Source organism: Bombus flavifrons, chromosome 12, assembly GCF_040668555.2.
Source record: "Bombus flavifrons isolate JBK064 chromosome 12, iyBomFlav1_principal, whole genome shotgun sequence".
NCBI classification, from domain to species: Eukaryota; Metazoa; Arthropoda; class Insecta; order Hymenoptera; family Apidae; genus Bombus; species Bombus flavifrons.
In genome coordinates this window covers 8,541,918-8,555,626 of record NC_138453.1, presented here as the reverse complement: position 1 = coordinate 8,555,626, position 13,709 = coordinate 8,541,918, and the positions used below count along the sequence as shown (strand labels likewise).

General features: G+C 42.0%; 1 protein-coding gene across 8 annotated transcripts in view; it reads left to right on the top strand.

Moving 5' to 3' along the window:
* Positions 1-1,092: 1,092 nt before the first annotated feature.
* The window catches only part of SoxN (SRY-box transcription factor soxNeuro), a 116,362-nt gene continuing 103,745 nt past the window's right edge, over positions 1,093-13,709 (top strand). For 5 of the 8 annotated variants that reach the window (XR_011174702.1, XR_011174701.1, XM_069124925.1 and 2 more), the window contains exon 1: positions 1,093-2,947. Coding sequence is in view for 4 of the 8 variants with exons in the window: in XM_069124925.1 (XP_068981026.1) it covers positions 1,587-2,947 (1,361 nt within the window). In the remaining 4 variants the exon portion in view is untranslated. Of the gene's footprint in view, positions 2,948-5,099; positions 6,118-6,157; positions 6,185-6,207; positions 6,952-13,709 lie in introns of those variants that run through there. The other 3 variants (XR_011174704.1, XR_011174703.1, XM_069124928.1) reach the window with 3 other exon arrangements.

Here is a 13,709-nt window from a genome sequence, read left to right as displayed (position 1 = left end):
AGCGTGAAATTATTATCTCGACCAACGTTGCTGAACGTTAAATCCTTTCTTAAATACTTATTCTATGTTTTAAAAATAACTCTAATCGCCTGTACCTATAACGAGGAAAAAAAATTACCAAAATATTACCAAAGTACCATTAGGAAAAACCAGCCATAACGTAGCCATATATCCGAATATTATCGCTCGTTGTTAAGGAAAATCCGAAGGTCACGGTAGAAATTGCACGTAGATGCGTTGGAAGAAGGAAATCTAAGGGTGAAAGAGCGTGCGGGATGCGATAGAGAAAGGAGATGCGCGCTGTTCTAGCGTGCGGCGTTGACGAACGTTTCGTGAGTGTTTTGATGGTGGAAAGCGGATAGGGGGTGAGAATGCTGGGCAGAAGAACGCGTGGACGAAACACTGACGACCCGAAGAGCCGAGGGCAGAAACGGAGCGAGGCGAAGATCGCCAGGCGAGAGACGAACGCTCGTGCAGTTGGCAAAGAAGGAGCGAGAGAGAGGGGGCGAGAAAGCTGGGAAGAAAAAAGCGTGAGTCGAAGTGAGAAGCGACGAAGAGAGCGAACTTGGTGGGGTGCGAGGGAGGGGGTGAAAGCTATACCGCGAGAGGTCGTCGGGGTTGTTGGCATGACGTCACGGCGTAATGGCGCCGCCTTCGGCGTCGAAGGGAGCCGCGCGATTGGTCGAGAGAAATGATGGCAGGCTTGCGTGCCAATCGATTGCCGTTGGTAGGCTCGGGTCTGGTCCGACGGTCGGTTGGGTATGGTTGTTGGTAGCAAGGTAGGTAGGGTTGCTTAGAGAAGGGGCAGTGAGCGTCGAAAAACAGAGAGAGGGGGGACAGTCGCCTCGGCAGGAAGTGAGCCCCGAGAGTGGGACCCGAAGGCGAAATCCACAAATGCTCAGACAGTTAGCTCCTTTCGTAGAGAGAGGAGGTGTTTCTAGGAGCCGTTCTTGTTCTTCTGCGTCTCTGCATTAGTACGTAGGAATAAGAGTAGTAGTAGGAGAGAATTCGAACGGGGACAACTCGGTGAATCGAATAAAGCGTGCAACAGTGAGCGCACAGCGGTATTTACGGGTGTACCGACGTAGGCGCGTCATCGACGTCGATGTTATTATCTTGGACACAGTGAGAAGAGAAAGTACAGTGACAGTGAATAATCGTCGTCCGACGTGTAAACATTGGTTGTTGGTCGTTGGCGTTGAGAATCGTACGCGGACTCGTACGCAGCGCCGTGTCAAATCGGTAGTGTTCCAGCAGTTTGGAAACGGTGTCGGTGGTTGTGTTGTCGCGCGTAAATTTCAACAAGTGGTGCAGTAATCGAAAGAAGTTAAAACGATCTCGTTTGACCGAGGAGAAATTGGACGATTCAGCTTCCATGTCACACAATCGAAGAGAAATAAGGAGCAGTTCATTTGGCGCGTAGTATTCGCCAGATTAGAATTGCCGTCGTGGTTATACAGGCGACTCGGCGCGTCAACGATCTTCAACAGTGCGCGACCGCGTTCTTCTCGGCGTTTCGTCGAATTTCTTAACGTCGAGTAGTACAAAAAAAAGGCGGCAAGCTGTACGGGCATAGAGAGGAAGATATGCTTACGATGGAGTCTGACCTAAAAGGCGGCAGCCTGCACGGTCAAATGCCACCTCATCCGCATCAAGGTGTCTCGCCAATGGGACACCATACCGGTGTATCACCGTACGGTACCCTCGGCTCGATAGTTCATAGCCCAGCATTATCAGGAAGTCCTCCGAGTACTGGAGGTCTAACTTTAGGTTTACAACATCACCACCAAACGCCTCAGCACCATTATACATCCATGCAGGCGGCACAACAACAAAATATACATTCATTGACGCAACAAAATGCTGCACAACAACAACAACATCACCCGCACCAGCAACAACAGCAGCAGCAGCAGCAGCAGCAACCTCCACCGCCCCAACATCACCAATCACAGAATAACAATAACAGTACAAGCAAGAATAACAACATCGACCGCGTGAAAAGGCCGATGAACGCGTTTATGGTATGGTCTCGTGGTCAACGGCGTAAAATGGCACAAGAAAATCCGAAGATGCATAACTCAGAGATCTCGAAGCGTCTGGGTGCAGAATGGAAACTTCTTAGTGAAACTGAAAAACGTCCGTTTATCGACGAAGCGAAACGATTACGCGCGGTGCATATGAAAGAACATCCCGACTACAAATACAGACCACGACGTAAAACAAAAACCTTGTTGAAGAAAGATAAATTCCCAATTGGAAGCGGAGTAGCCGGCGTCGGAGGTATGCTGGGCGTAGATCAGCGGCAAGTCGGCGCTACCGGTGGACCGCAGCAAGCTCAACTATCCCGTGATGTGTATCAAATGCCAAACGGTTATATGCCGAACGGATATATGATGCACGATCCCACAGCCGCTTATCAACAACACGTTGCGTATGGCGGTCACATGGGAGGCGCAGCAGCCGCTGCAGCTGCTTCTGCTGCTGGGTATCCCAGGTACGATATGGGCCATCACATGGGCGGTGGCAGTCCGAGTCCCATAAATAGCTACATGAACGGTTACGGTGGTTACGGCAGTGGCAGCGTACCAGGCGGATCCCCGTCACCGTACCATCAAACACAACCAGGATCGCAAATCTCAAGTCACAGTCCAAGCGGCAGTAGTATAAAATCCGAACCGACGAGTCCAGCGAGCGGCGGAATTCACACGCCACCAACGGGAGCATCGTCGACAGGCGCAGCTGGGGGGCAAGTTGTGAAACGGGAATACATGGGCCAACAACAGAATCAGCAGGCGCAGGGTGATTTGAGACAAATGATCTCGATGTATCTGCCCCAGGGTGTCGAGCAAGGAGTCGTTCAGCACGGCGCCGGTGTCTATTCGCCTGGTCCGTCACCGGATCCGCTTGCACAGCATCATCCTTCAATTCCGCCACTCAGTCACATGTAAGCTCAATTTTTTTTTCCTCTCTTTTGCCTGCTTATAGGCCTACATTTAAACCTATGATCGTTATCTTGCTCGATGGATAAATGATACTTTTTTAAATATAATTATAGTTGAATGTAGTTCATTAATTGATTATCGATCGTTGAATGATCGAACGAGAATTCCGTAACTTTCTATCTAGCAAGACTCGATCGTATTTGTTGTTCCTTTTACATTGATCTTCAAGGGTAGGATAAACCTTGATCGAGTTGATTAAGTCTTTTAGATCGATTAAGCTTAGATTTTTCGTAAAATCCGTCCTCGCTACGTGCGATTGTATCTTTGTACGATAATCGTAGTTGCATCATAGTTAACCATCGAGAAAGACTCTCTCGGTTTATCCTTTTCCCTTGGTAATATTAAGTTATCCGAAAAGTTTCTCTCGTTTCATAAGGTGATAATAGATGAACGACAATTTCTGTTTAATATTATTTTATTGAACTAGATATGATCCATTTTCTTCTATTTCTATTATTATGTTCGTGCATAATTTAATAATCTAATATAAAACAGAGAACATAGTGCGTCTATTATTTCCTTATAAAACGAAAGAAACTTTTCGGGCAACCTAAAATATAGCTTGTGTCTACGTTCGAGCTTCCAAGCAAATTAAAAAAACTGTTGGAAAGAACGACAACCGCTTACTAAAGAAATCATACCAAGGAATTATCCATGTTTATCATAAATATATAACGTTGGAAAAAAAAAAAAAAAAAAGACAACCTCGAACGTGGTACGAGCGATCGCGAGCGATTTGGAGCTGATTTAGAGCCGAATCGATCGCATCTCGTAGCAACCTCCCGTAAAGCAACATCCCCGCTTGCCATCTACAAATCTAGCGCCTTTGCATTTCCACACTAATACTATTCACCGCGACATTTCCACTTCTGGACCCTGATGATCAGTCCTCAGTACGTAACAATTAGCGCCGCTATCAGAAATCCCATGCTAGTCACCGCTATAATCCGAGATAATGGCGAATAACTAACAGACTACGTAACAAGATTACGCGACCTATCCCCAATCGAACAATCTATCGAGTGTAAATCAACACAGTGGTTAGCTGCTAAATAAGACAGATTCGCCTGCAATGCAATGTACTTCTAAACAGATATTTTTCTTCCTCCTGTTATTCTGCTTCTTGTTGAAACGATGTACTCGAACGTGATAAAACAGAGTGTGCGTTCTTGTTCTTCGCCGCACCTTTCTGCCTTAATTCGGTTGGAAGAATGGTCACGTTTCAGATGCCGGGTTAGATGAAACGTTTAGAAATGTTAGGACGCGTTCACTCGATCGATCAGACGATCGACGAGATTAATTCATCGTGGGAGCGTGATAGAATCGTGCGCGGAACCAGCGATATTTTGCAAGATTTACGAAGACGATCTAGCAACGACGCGCTAGATAAACAACGAGACTCGTCCGATGTCGTAAGAACATCGTGCGAAGTGATATCTATTGCAATGTTAAGCTGTCTTTCCCCCTCATGTCCTTTCTTTCTTTCTTTCTTTTCGCACGTACCTTCTTTTCGTTCTGTTATGCACGAAAAATTCTTTTTCTCTTTTCGTGTTTCTTCGGTATCTTCTCTTATTTCTCTTATAATCCGTTTTATATGCACCTTATTTCGATATTGCGAAATTTTCGTTTCGATACCGTGTCGCGATCATCTGCTCTAGGGTCCAGAACGTAGGGAATTTCGGATGGTTTACACTTTAATTTAAAATTTATTTCTCGTGGGTCAATGAATTACTGGGATAATTGTTGAGTTTAAACGTGTCGAGCTTCGTGGATTGAGTCAAGAGAAACCTCATCGACCGTTTTTATTTTCTCCCCACTATTCTGTTCCGGATCACCGATGTCGGTCGTATCATTTTTTTTTTCTCCCCTCTGTTTTTTTTACCTTTTCTTTCCACTCGCGATCGTTTCGTTTCGGGTAACACGATCGACCGAGAATTTTAATCTTCGTACGAGTTTGGACTCCGATGGTGTCGGAGAAACGAGAGAACAACTTCTGGCCAACGGTGAGTGCTTCTTCTGACTCATCCTATCGACGCGAGAACACAATTACAAAAGACAATCCCAATTCCTAACGCAAAACCAATAACATCGTAGGATAGCTTAATATGTCAGACAAGGATGGACAGCAGTTCGCCCGGACATCAAAATACGCTACGAACGATTACGATTAAACAACAGAATAAAGAAAAAAAAAGGACTAATGTGAAGTCGCGCAAACGAGAAAGTAGGGGCCTAGACGAGATCGCAAGGGGTTTGTCGCAATTACGGAAGGAAATTTCACTGACAAATGCACGAGGGTAAAAAGTATACAATAGAGATTAAATTATGTCTAAGATCGATTCCTCTGGTATGCGCAACTTAACGCGGTGATAGTTTGAAAATATTTTCTTAAAAATATCAGGTAAAAATTAAAAAAAAAAAAAAATAAAAATTGAAAAAAAGAAAAAAATAAAGGATCGTAGGTTAAGACGATTGCGCAATCGAGAAGCTACGGAACCGTGGGGGGGGGGCTGGGTGGCATCCCGAAGTTTCTCGCCATCTCAGTAAGAAATTTGCATCGTAGATTAAACAGAAAAAACGGTATCGCTTATAATTTGTCGCCATTGCCAAAGAAAATTTGACTAGAGAATGAATGAGGTTAGAGAGTGTGGAATAAAGATTAAGTTACACCTGAAATCGGTTCCTGTGGTATGTGCGACTTAACGCGCTAACCGTTTGTCAATATTTTGCTAAAGATATCTGGTAAGAATGAAAATAAAAATGAAAAATACGGGATAACAAAGGGGTCGAGTGGCTAAAACGGTTGCGCAATCGAGAAGTTTCGAGATCGGTAGGAAATTTGCCTCGCAGATAAACTAAAGGCGGGATCGCATATAGTTTGCCACCATTACCGGGGGGAAATTTGACTAACGAATGAACGAAGCTGGAAATAGATTTAAATCTTGAATAAAGCTAGGTAAGTACGAAAAAAATAAAATAAAAATAGCGATAAAAAAGACTGTAAAAATGTAAATAAAAAAAGAAAGGGGCGGGTTAAGGCAGTTGCGCTACCGGGAATCTAATAGATCGCAAGTATATGAGTGACGCCGGAAAATATTTTTTCGCAATCTCAGTAGGAAGTTTAATGGATGACAAAAAAGTCAGAAGTACAGAAAAAATGATGAATCATAAAACGAATTGTAAAAGGAAAAATGGTTTACAGTGACCTGCTGTATCAAGATTTTGCGGATATTTTACGCGTATGATGTACTGTGGATTCAAGAGAGGCAATCGGCGTTGGGGACAAATCAAATACACAAAGAAGAAGCAACAGACAGGAAACTACGCCGATTTCTTTTGAAAGATCGTTGTTTGCAGTTATACATCCTTGGCAAGTGGACAACAAGTTCTGTTTATTCCTTCAAATTTGCGACAAATCCGCGCTTTTGCGGTCCCTATTTTCTTGGTGTTCCGTTTGCAAGAGAGACGGACAGAAAAATACCGCTAGTACGTGCATAAATTAGATTATAAATTCGGCGCGTATCGACGACTAAAATAAAGTTGACTTACACCCGGCCCCGGAGATGCTCTCACTTTGCGATGCAAAAAAGATTGGAACAGAGATCGATCGAATGGGGGAAAGTCGTCGATTCGCGCCAATCTATAATAGATTACAAATTAGTATTAGGTTGTCCGAAATGTATCTTTCGTTTCATAAAGTGACAATAGATGTACGATAATTTCTGTTATATCATTTTATTGAATTAAGTATGATTCATTTAGTTCTATCTCTATTACTTATGTTCGTGCATAATTCAATAAACTAATATAAAACAAAATACATTGTTTCTTTATAAAACGAAAGAGACATTTCCGACAACCTAATATCTTCTAACGGAGAATGATAGCGGTGAGAAAGAGAGAAAACGTGAGATGATCGAATCTCTTACTGTGATAAAATATTAGAGAAAAAAGGAAAATAACAGCTATGTAGAAAATTTGCAGAGTATAGTCATCGCGGTATGAAATAGAATGGGGAAAGTGATAGAAATCATAGAATAGGGTACATGTAAGGAAGCGGTGACAGAGGATAAGGGACTGTACATATATGTATACAAATTTACGTGAAAAAAAAAAATTATATATATACATATATATAATATATATGTTATATATATATACTATATATATATAGAAACTCGTGTATATTTTCCGCGTTAACAATAATTTTTCTTTTATTAGTATAGTGACGTCTCGTTCGACGTCGATATAATTTTCACTCACTCTGTCGTTTCTATCGTGGTCGTTCTCCGCACATTTTTAAGATCACCCTAATTGTCATGAAAGAACAATAAATGAACGAATAGGTAAAGTACTACACAAGCAAGTGTTATACATATACGAAAGATAGAAGTAGGAAATGAGAAAGAAAGAGTGTGGTGGTATGAATGACTCGAAAAAAAGTTTACGTGACGATTATTTGTGTGAGATGACCTGGTCGAAATTGGCATATAGACAGATGTACATCGATCGCAATAGTATGAGTGGTTCAAAAGGACAAGGAGTATAGAAATTTATTGTATATATCATTAAACTTAATTTTGTAAACATAGCTCCCGTCGAAAGAAACAATACTAGAACTGTTGCCCGGGAAACTATGTGTTCATATGGAAATACGGGGATATCATATGGAAATGGTACCTTAATAGACCTTAGGGATATCAACATTGCAGATCGATTATCTGTAGTCAATGCCCCTTTTCTTTTTTAGTTTTTATCGTATCTTATTCAATTTTATTTATTTTCTTTTAAGTACTTCTCTATCCTATCTAGGGTATTTTGTCCTTTTCTAAAACTACTTATGCTTATTCAAATCATTATAATCATTAATATTATTACATGTTGTAGCTATTATGAATAATTTTCGTCGATCCTTGAACCTATCAATAAATCTTTCCATTTTTTTAATCCTGTTCAAACGTCCGGTCTTTTTCGAATTTCGATCAATACAAAATTGCGCCATATGTATATATATTCGCATATATGTGTTTGTACTCTGTAAACTATACCGTTCCCGGAATCAACAAATTGCATCCGATATGCGATGAAAACTAACGGAGGACGACGAAAAATTAGAAATAAAAAACTATTAGATAAAGAGATGAGGTCTGAAATTTTCCAACGTTTCCTTGAATTATACGTTGGATCAATCGTAACAGATTCCATGATGTAACTGCGTCGTGGTCTGTTGCCAAAATTATCGATTGATTGACGGAACTTCACCGCGCAGATTTTTCAGTTATTTTAGCGGGTCAATTTCTCGATTTATAGTATTTTAAGTTTTGGTCGAAGCTTCTCCAGTATTTTAAATTTTTCCGTACCGCTTTCTGTGAAATCCAATCGAGAGAAAGAGGAGCGTATATATTATATATTTTTGTATTTTTATTCTTATTTCTTCCTCTTCGAATTACCAAAAAAAAAAAGATATTTTTATTTTTTTTCCTTCTTGTTCGAATTACCAAAAGAAGTAATTTTTGTTTCTTTTCCTTTTTCTTCGAATTACCAAAAAATTATATTTTTTTTCTTTTCTTTGAAAGCACTATGAAAAAATATTCCTATCTTCAAAATATCACTTGAAATTATTTGATATTATTACCCTAGAAAATCTAATAGTGTTTACAGAAACAGTAAAGAATGAAATATAATCGTCATCCTCCGTTCGTTTTTGAAACAATATCTACATAATCTTGTCATATGAGAGTGCAAAATGAAGAAAAGAAGAAAGCTATTTGTACAAATTATTGAATAATGATAACCGTGCGAATTTTTAAGTTCGTTACACTTTGTATTGTAAATATATTCACCATGGCAACGATAAGTCATGGTGATCCTACTTTATATAGAATATATCTATATACTGATTGCAATTAGATCATCTGTGTTTCATTTTTTCTATGTAATTTCCACCGACAAACCCATTGAAAGAATATCGAAGAGCCAAAGATACGAATCAGGTAATTGAGTCTTCCACGGAAGAACGATTTGACTCTTGTGTGTATTTTGCATGCATCCTCTGCGTGAATCCTTTACAAGTTTTTCCTCTGTCCTATCTATCTTCCTGTCATCTTTCGATCAACCCAGCAACGTCAATACGAGTGAAACGATTTCAATCTTCCAACCGATCTAACGGCTAGAATACTAGTAACTTTCAGAAATATTTTGACGATAATCTAAACGTACGCTCGCACTCGGGAATATCCTAGTTGCTCTTCTATTTCAAAATTACATATCAGCAATTGGAAGGATAGATGGCTGAGAATTATGTTTTCGTGCGCAACAACGATTCAGAACGTGTAGAGTAAATTTATCGAAGCAACTTACGAGAGTTACGAGAACATTATATATTCAGATAGCGGAAAAGTGATAGAAATTAAAATCGCGAGGAATCGTAAAGAAACGTCATCGACGATAAAAATGATAATCAGGATATCGCGACGTGATAAGAATCCGCGAAGAAGTTGTCACGTCGTGATCCAACTTTAAAATTCAAGTAATTCTCTGCCAAATTCTACGATAATGGGAATGTGAATTTCCAACTGAGACGATCAGAATCGACGATTAGGTAACGGCGGTCCGAGGCAGAAGTCCGTGAAGTTGTCAATTCGCGATCCAACGTCAGAGTTAGAGCAATTTACCGAAAAATTTCACAATGCACGAAACGTAAATTCCTGAACGAACGATTAACGTCGACGATTAGCCATCGCTGCGAGGCAAGAATTCGCGACGAAGGCGTGGATTCACGAACGAACGGCGCTGGTAACGAGACGATTTGAATTTTTCAGTATCCTTTTCCTCGCTGAATAGCTGTTTTTATTTGCGAGCTCGGCTCATAGCCACCGCGAAATGTCCCAATAAATATAACGCTCGGCACGGACGAGTGGAGACATTAATTCGCGCCAATAAATATTCCCATCGTTCCGGCACATAAACCTGGCGTTTGTCATATACACGCAGTCATTTCGGTTAAAAGGCATTCCCTCTGCCACTGAATGCAAATGCGAGTGCTCGTTGTGCGTGCCGTAGGGTCTCTAAAGTGCTTTCAATTACGTGTTCCACCTAATGTCCTGGCCTGGAGGGCCGTTTTCCTATGTTTTGCATAACCGGGATTTTCAAGTGTTTCACGCCCCACGAGGACGCGCGACGCGTCGCGCCGCGCCGCGCGGCAAGTCGCCTCCGACACGCTCCAGTCCACCAGCTACTTCTTTATCCTGATATTTTTTATTTTTTGACCTCGCTTCCCATTCTCTCTCTCTCTCTCTCTCTCTCTCTCTCTCTCTCTCTCTCTCTCTATTTTCTGCCTCTAACGAGCATTCCTAGCTTTCTTGCCTCTTCCGTCGGTTCTTCCTTTCTCCCTTTGTTTCATTCTCTATTCCCAATTTTTCTCGCTGTGTCGACAAAGCTGCAAAGTGCGTGGCAGCAATTGCAGCACGCGCAGGGCAAAAGAGCGTAATTACCGAGGCAAAATCCCATTTTGGTGTATTTTTCGTGGCAATAACGCGCACTTTGGCGGCAAACGTCGAGCTTTCGTTTGTAACCTACCTTTCTTTGTCTTCTCGTGCTTTTTTAATCGGACTTTTTCTTCTCTGCATGCATCTTCACCGTTGCACCGTCTAACGGCAACCATTTGGTCGGACGATTAATTTTCGCCGTGTTTTGCATACACACGATCTGTCGTTATCTACCGCAGAGCTGGCACATTCGCGCGTCTCATTGGACGATCGATAAGGAGCACTTGTTTGTTACGGCGATGGAAACGACGGTCGAACAGCTGCACACGGAACACGCGAAATATCCCAAGTACGTCCCGTTGCATCTTCAATAGCGTCTATGGTTTAACGATGTACTCGATCGTTGGCTCGTTAAACGACCGCTAGAAAAAGAGGAGAAAAGAAATATAAAAACGCTGGCTGTCTTTCCGTACGCGGATTTATATTGCTGAAACACGACCTGTTTCGCAGATAGCTATCAATTGATCAAGTTACACGCCATAGCAACACGAAAATCCATGTCGTTGAAACGATCGACTCCTCGTACGCGATATCTACCCGATCGAAATTGAAAATCGTAATACGAGCCTTGGATAAACAATCGTAAAAGTAAAAATCCCTCTTACCACGTTTTTACTCGATAAGTTAATTTCTAACGAGAAACGAAGGAGGAATCGAGGTTCAATTAAATTCGGCTCTCACGGTTTCTCTAAGACCGTCGTGGTAAAAATTCACATGACGGAACAAACTTTTTACCGCCGTCAATTATACGAAAAAACTCGTAATACAGTCGCTAACGATTATCCAGAGTGGCGAATTTCTAACGAAACGTGCCTGTGAAAAAATATCTCGGACATTCGAATCGTGTGGTTCACCGGGGGCAAAAAGCCGGGGCGTGCAGAATCGCCGGTGATTGGACCAATTTTTTCTCGCTTTCAATTAGAAGGTGGCCGCGTTTTGATCGCGACGATGCGATCCGCGTTAATAAATTATGAGAGATCCGTTCGAGCGGAACGATTTTTCGCCGTGGCCGGCTATTAACGCGCGCAACAAAAAAAAAAAAAAAAAAAAAAAAGAAAGGAAAGGAAAGAAAAGGAAACAGCTGTCCGTAAGTGAGCGTATAACTCTTTCCCTGCTAGTCTCGCCCGTCACGCCGGAATTCATTTCCCGCCGCGTTTCCCTCGCTGGAAACCGTGTCCCGCGTCGCGTCTCGCGATGCCCGCGAGTCTTAAAACCCCATAACGCCCACACGGTGTCCCGCACCTGACTCTATTTCTCGGCTGATTTACACCGCCTGTGGCCAAGTTGCCCAGGGGTATGTTTGCGCATACATTAGCGAGGAATTTTCTCGGTTCGCGGCGAACGGTTCGCAGTGGCAAAGGGAAACGGCATTGATAAAGCTATCTCCTGAATAGAGCCGCTCTTGCTAACCCGTGACCATTTAATTAATTGCCCGGCCAGCCAACAACGTTCCGACGCGTGATTAATCTTCGCGCCAAGGTCGTAGGCTTCTCCTTACCGGAATCGAAAAAACTCTCTAATTGAAACGTACGAACTCCCCTTTCGGAATTTTAATTCGGCCACGATCCCGCCGCGTTGGCTCTGGAATGCCGGACTTGGACTGTGTACCGCAGTCCCTTTCAAACTCTGCTTCTATTCCTATGGAAAATCTACCACGTACTAGTTTGCCTTTTACGCGTGATTATGGCAGCCTCGAGATAATTTAGGAGCCCGGCAAAATAGTTTCCTCTGGTTGAAGAACGAGCAACTTTCACCCCGGCGCCAAAACGAGAAAAGGGACTTGGATATTTCGAAATCTTTTGTGGATGTACGCTGGCTCGCGAAAGTGTTTGTACGTTTCATATCACGCGCGTGTGTCATGTAAAACATTTTGCAGATAACACCACAATTGTCGTGGTTATATTGGTAAAGTTTTAAAAGCGATTTGAAAATATGGATTGAAATTACGCGACATCTATTGCAAGCATATATCCAGTGAAAAATTAATATACAACGTAAACGTGCGATAGCTGTTAAATATTCTCACTGAACGCTCAAGTTTATTAATATAATAGACAATCGACTGTTTAAATATTCTTCAGGCTTGCACCTATCAATTTTACCAAGATATAATTACGATAATCGAGGTTGACAATAGCGCTAAGAAAATTGATATATTCGTAAAAGGTTTCTATAATTGATCGAATACATTTACGTGCTACCGAATCGATAGAATTCAGGCGGCTCGTCCAAATAAACGGATTCCTATAAACGAAATTCCACCGCGATTTAAGTATCGCTGCTTCTGTCAAACGTTAAATATGATATAACATCGGAGAAACCATAAATCTCGACTCGCTCGGTTGGCACGTGGTTGATCGACGAAAAAAAGAAAAAAGGAGTATCCCCTCGTGGATACGTGGAAGGTATCGCGGTTTGCTTCTCCCTTTCTCGGCTCTCGTGGCCCGGGTTAACCCCCAAGTAAGATAATATTCACGGCCAATTACCTAAAACGCACTCCTTATGGAGGCGCGCAGAGTTATTGGCAGGCTGCCACCGTGCAATCGAGTATCCGGTGTGAAACGACCTTGTTATTAACGTTCAAGTAAGCTTTACCAGCCAATAACCCTGTGTGCCTGGTTCCAAAAGGATTCGTCGATCCTCACGCGATACTTTGCGCCACAGGGGCCAATTAGTTGATTACCTGCCAACTACTCTATTCAAAATCTCAAGCTTTAACCTGTCTGTTTAATAAAATCCTTATTTCCTTAATAGACGAAATTATATTGATCTACCTAATTATAAGAATATGTTCGATCGACTTTCGCATACAGATTAATTTTCGAATGTAAAAAATTTATTTCTCTATATACTCGTCTGCTTTCTTTCGTACTGCAGTTCTTCGTTCTCATCTTTTTTCCACACTGGCTGTGTTTATGGCACGAGCAGGACAGTTATGGGAACGAACGGCCGTCATCGAGAATCCAAAGGGACCATTCCAATTTGTTAATTGGCACGATAACGTACGCGATCGTATTTTCGAGTGGGAAACGGCCTCGCCGCCGTATTATCGCCTCGTTTTTGCGTTTCGTGTTCGCCTTGCATTTATTTGCACATGCTGCCCGCACTGATTAAGCTCCTTAATCTGTAGATTGGCTGCCTGTGTCGCAAGTGTGCT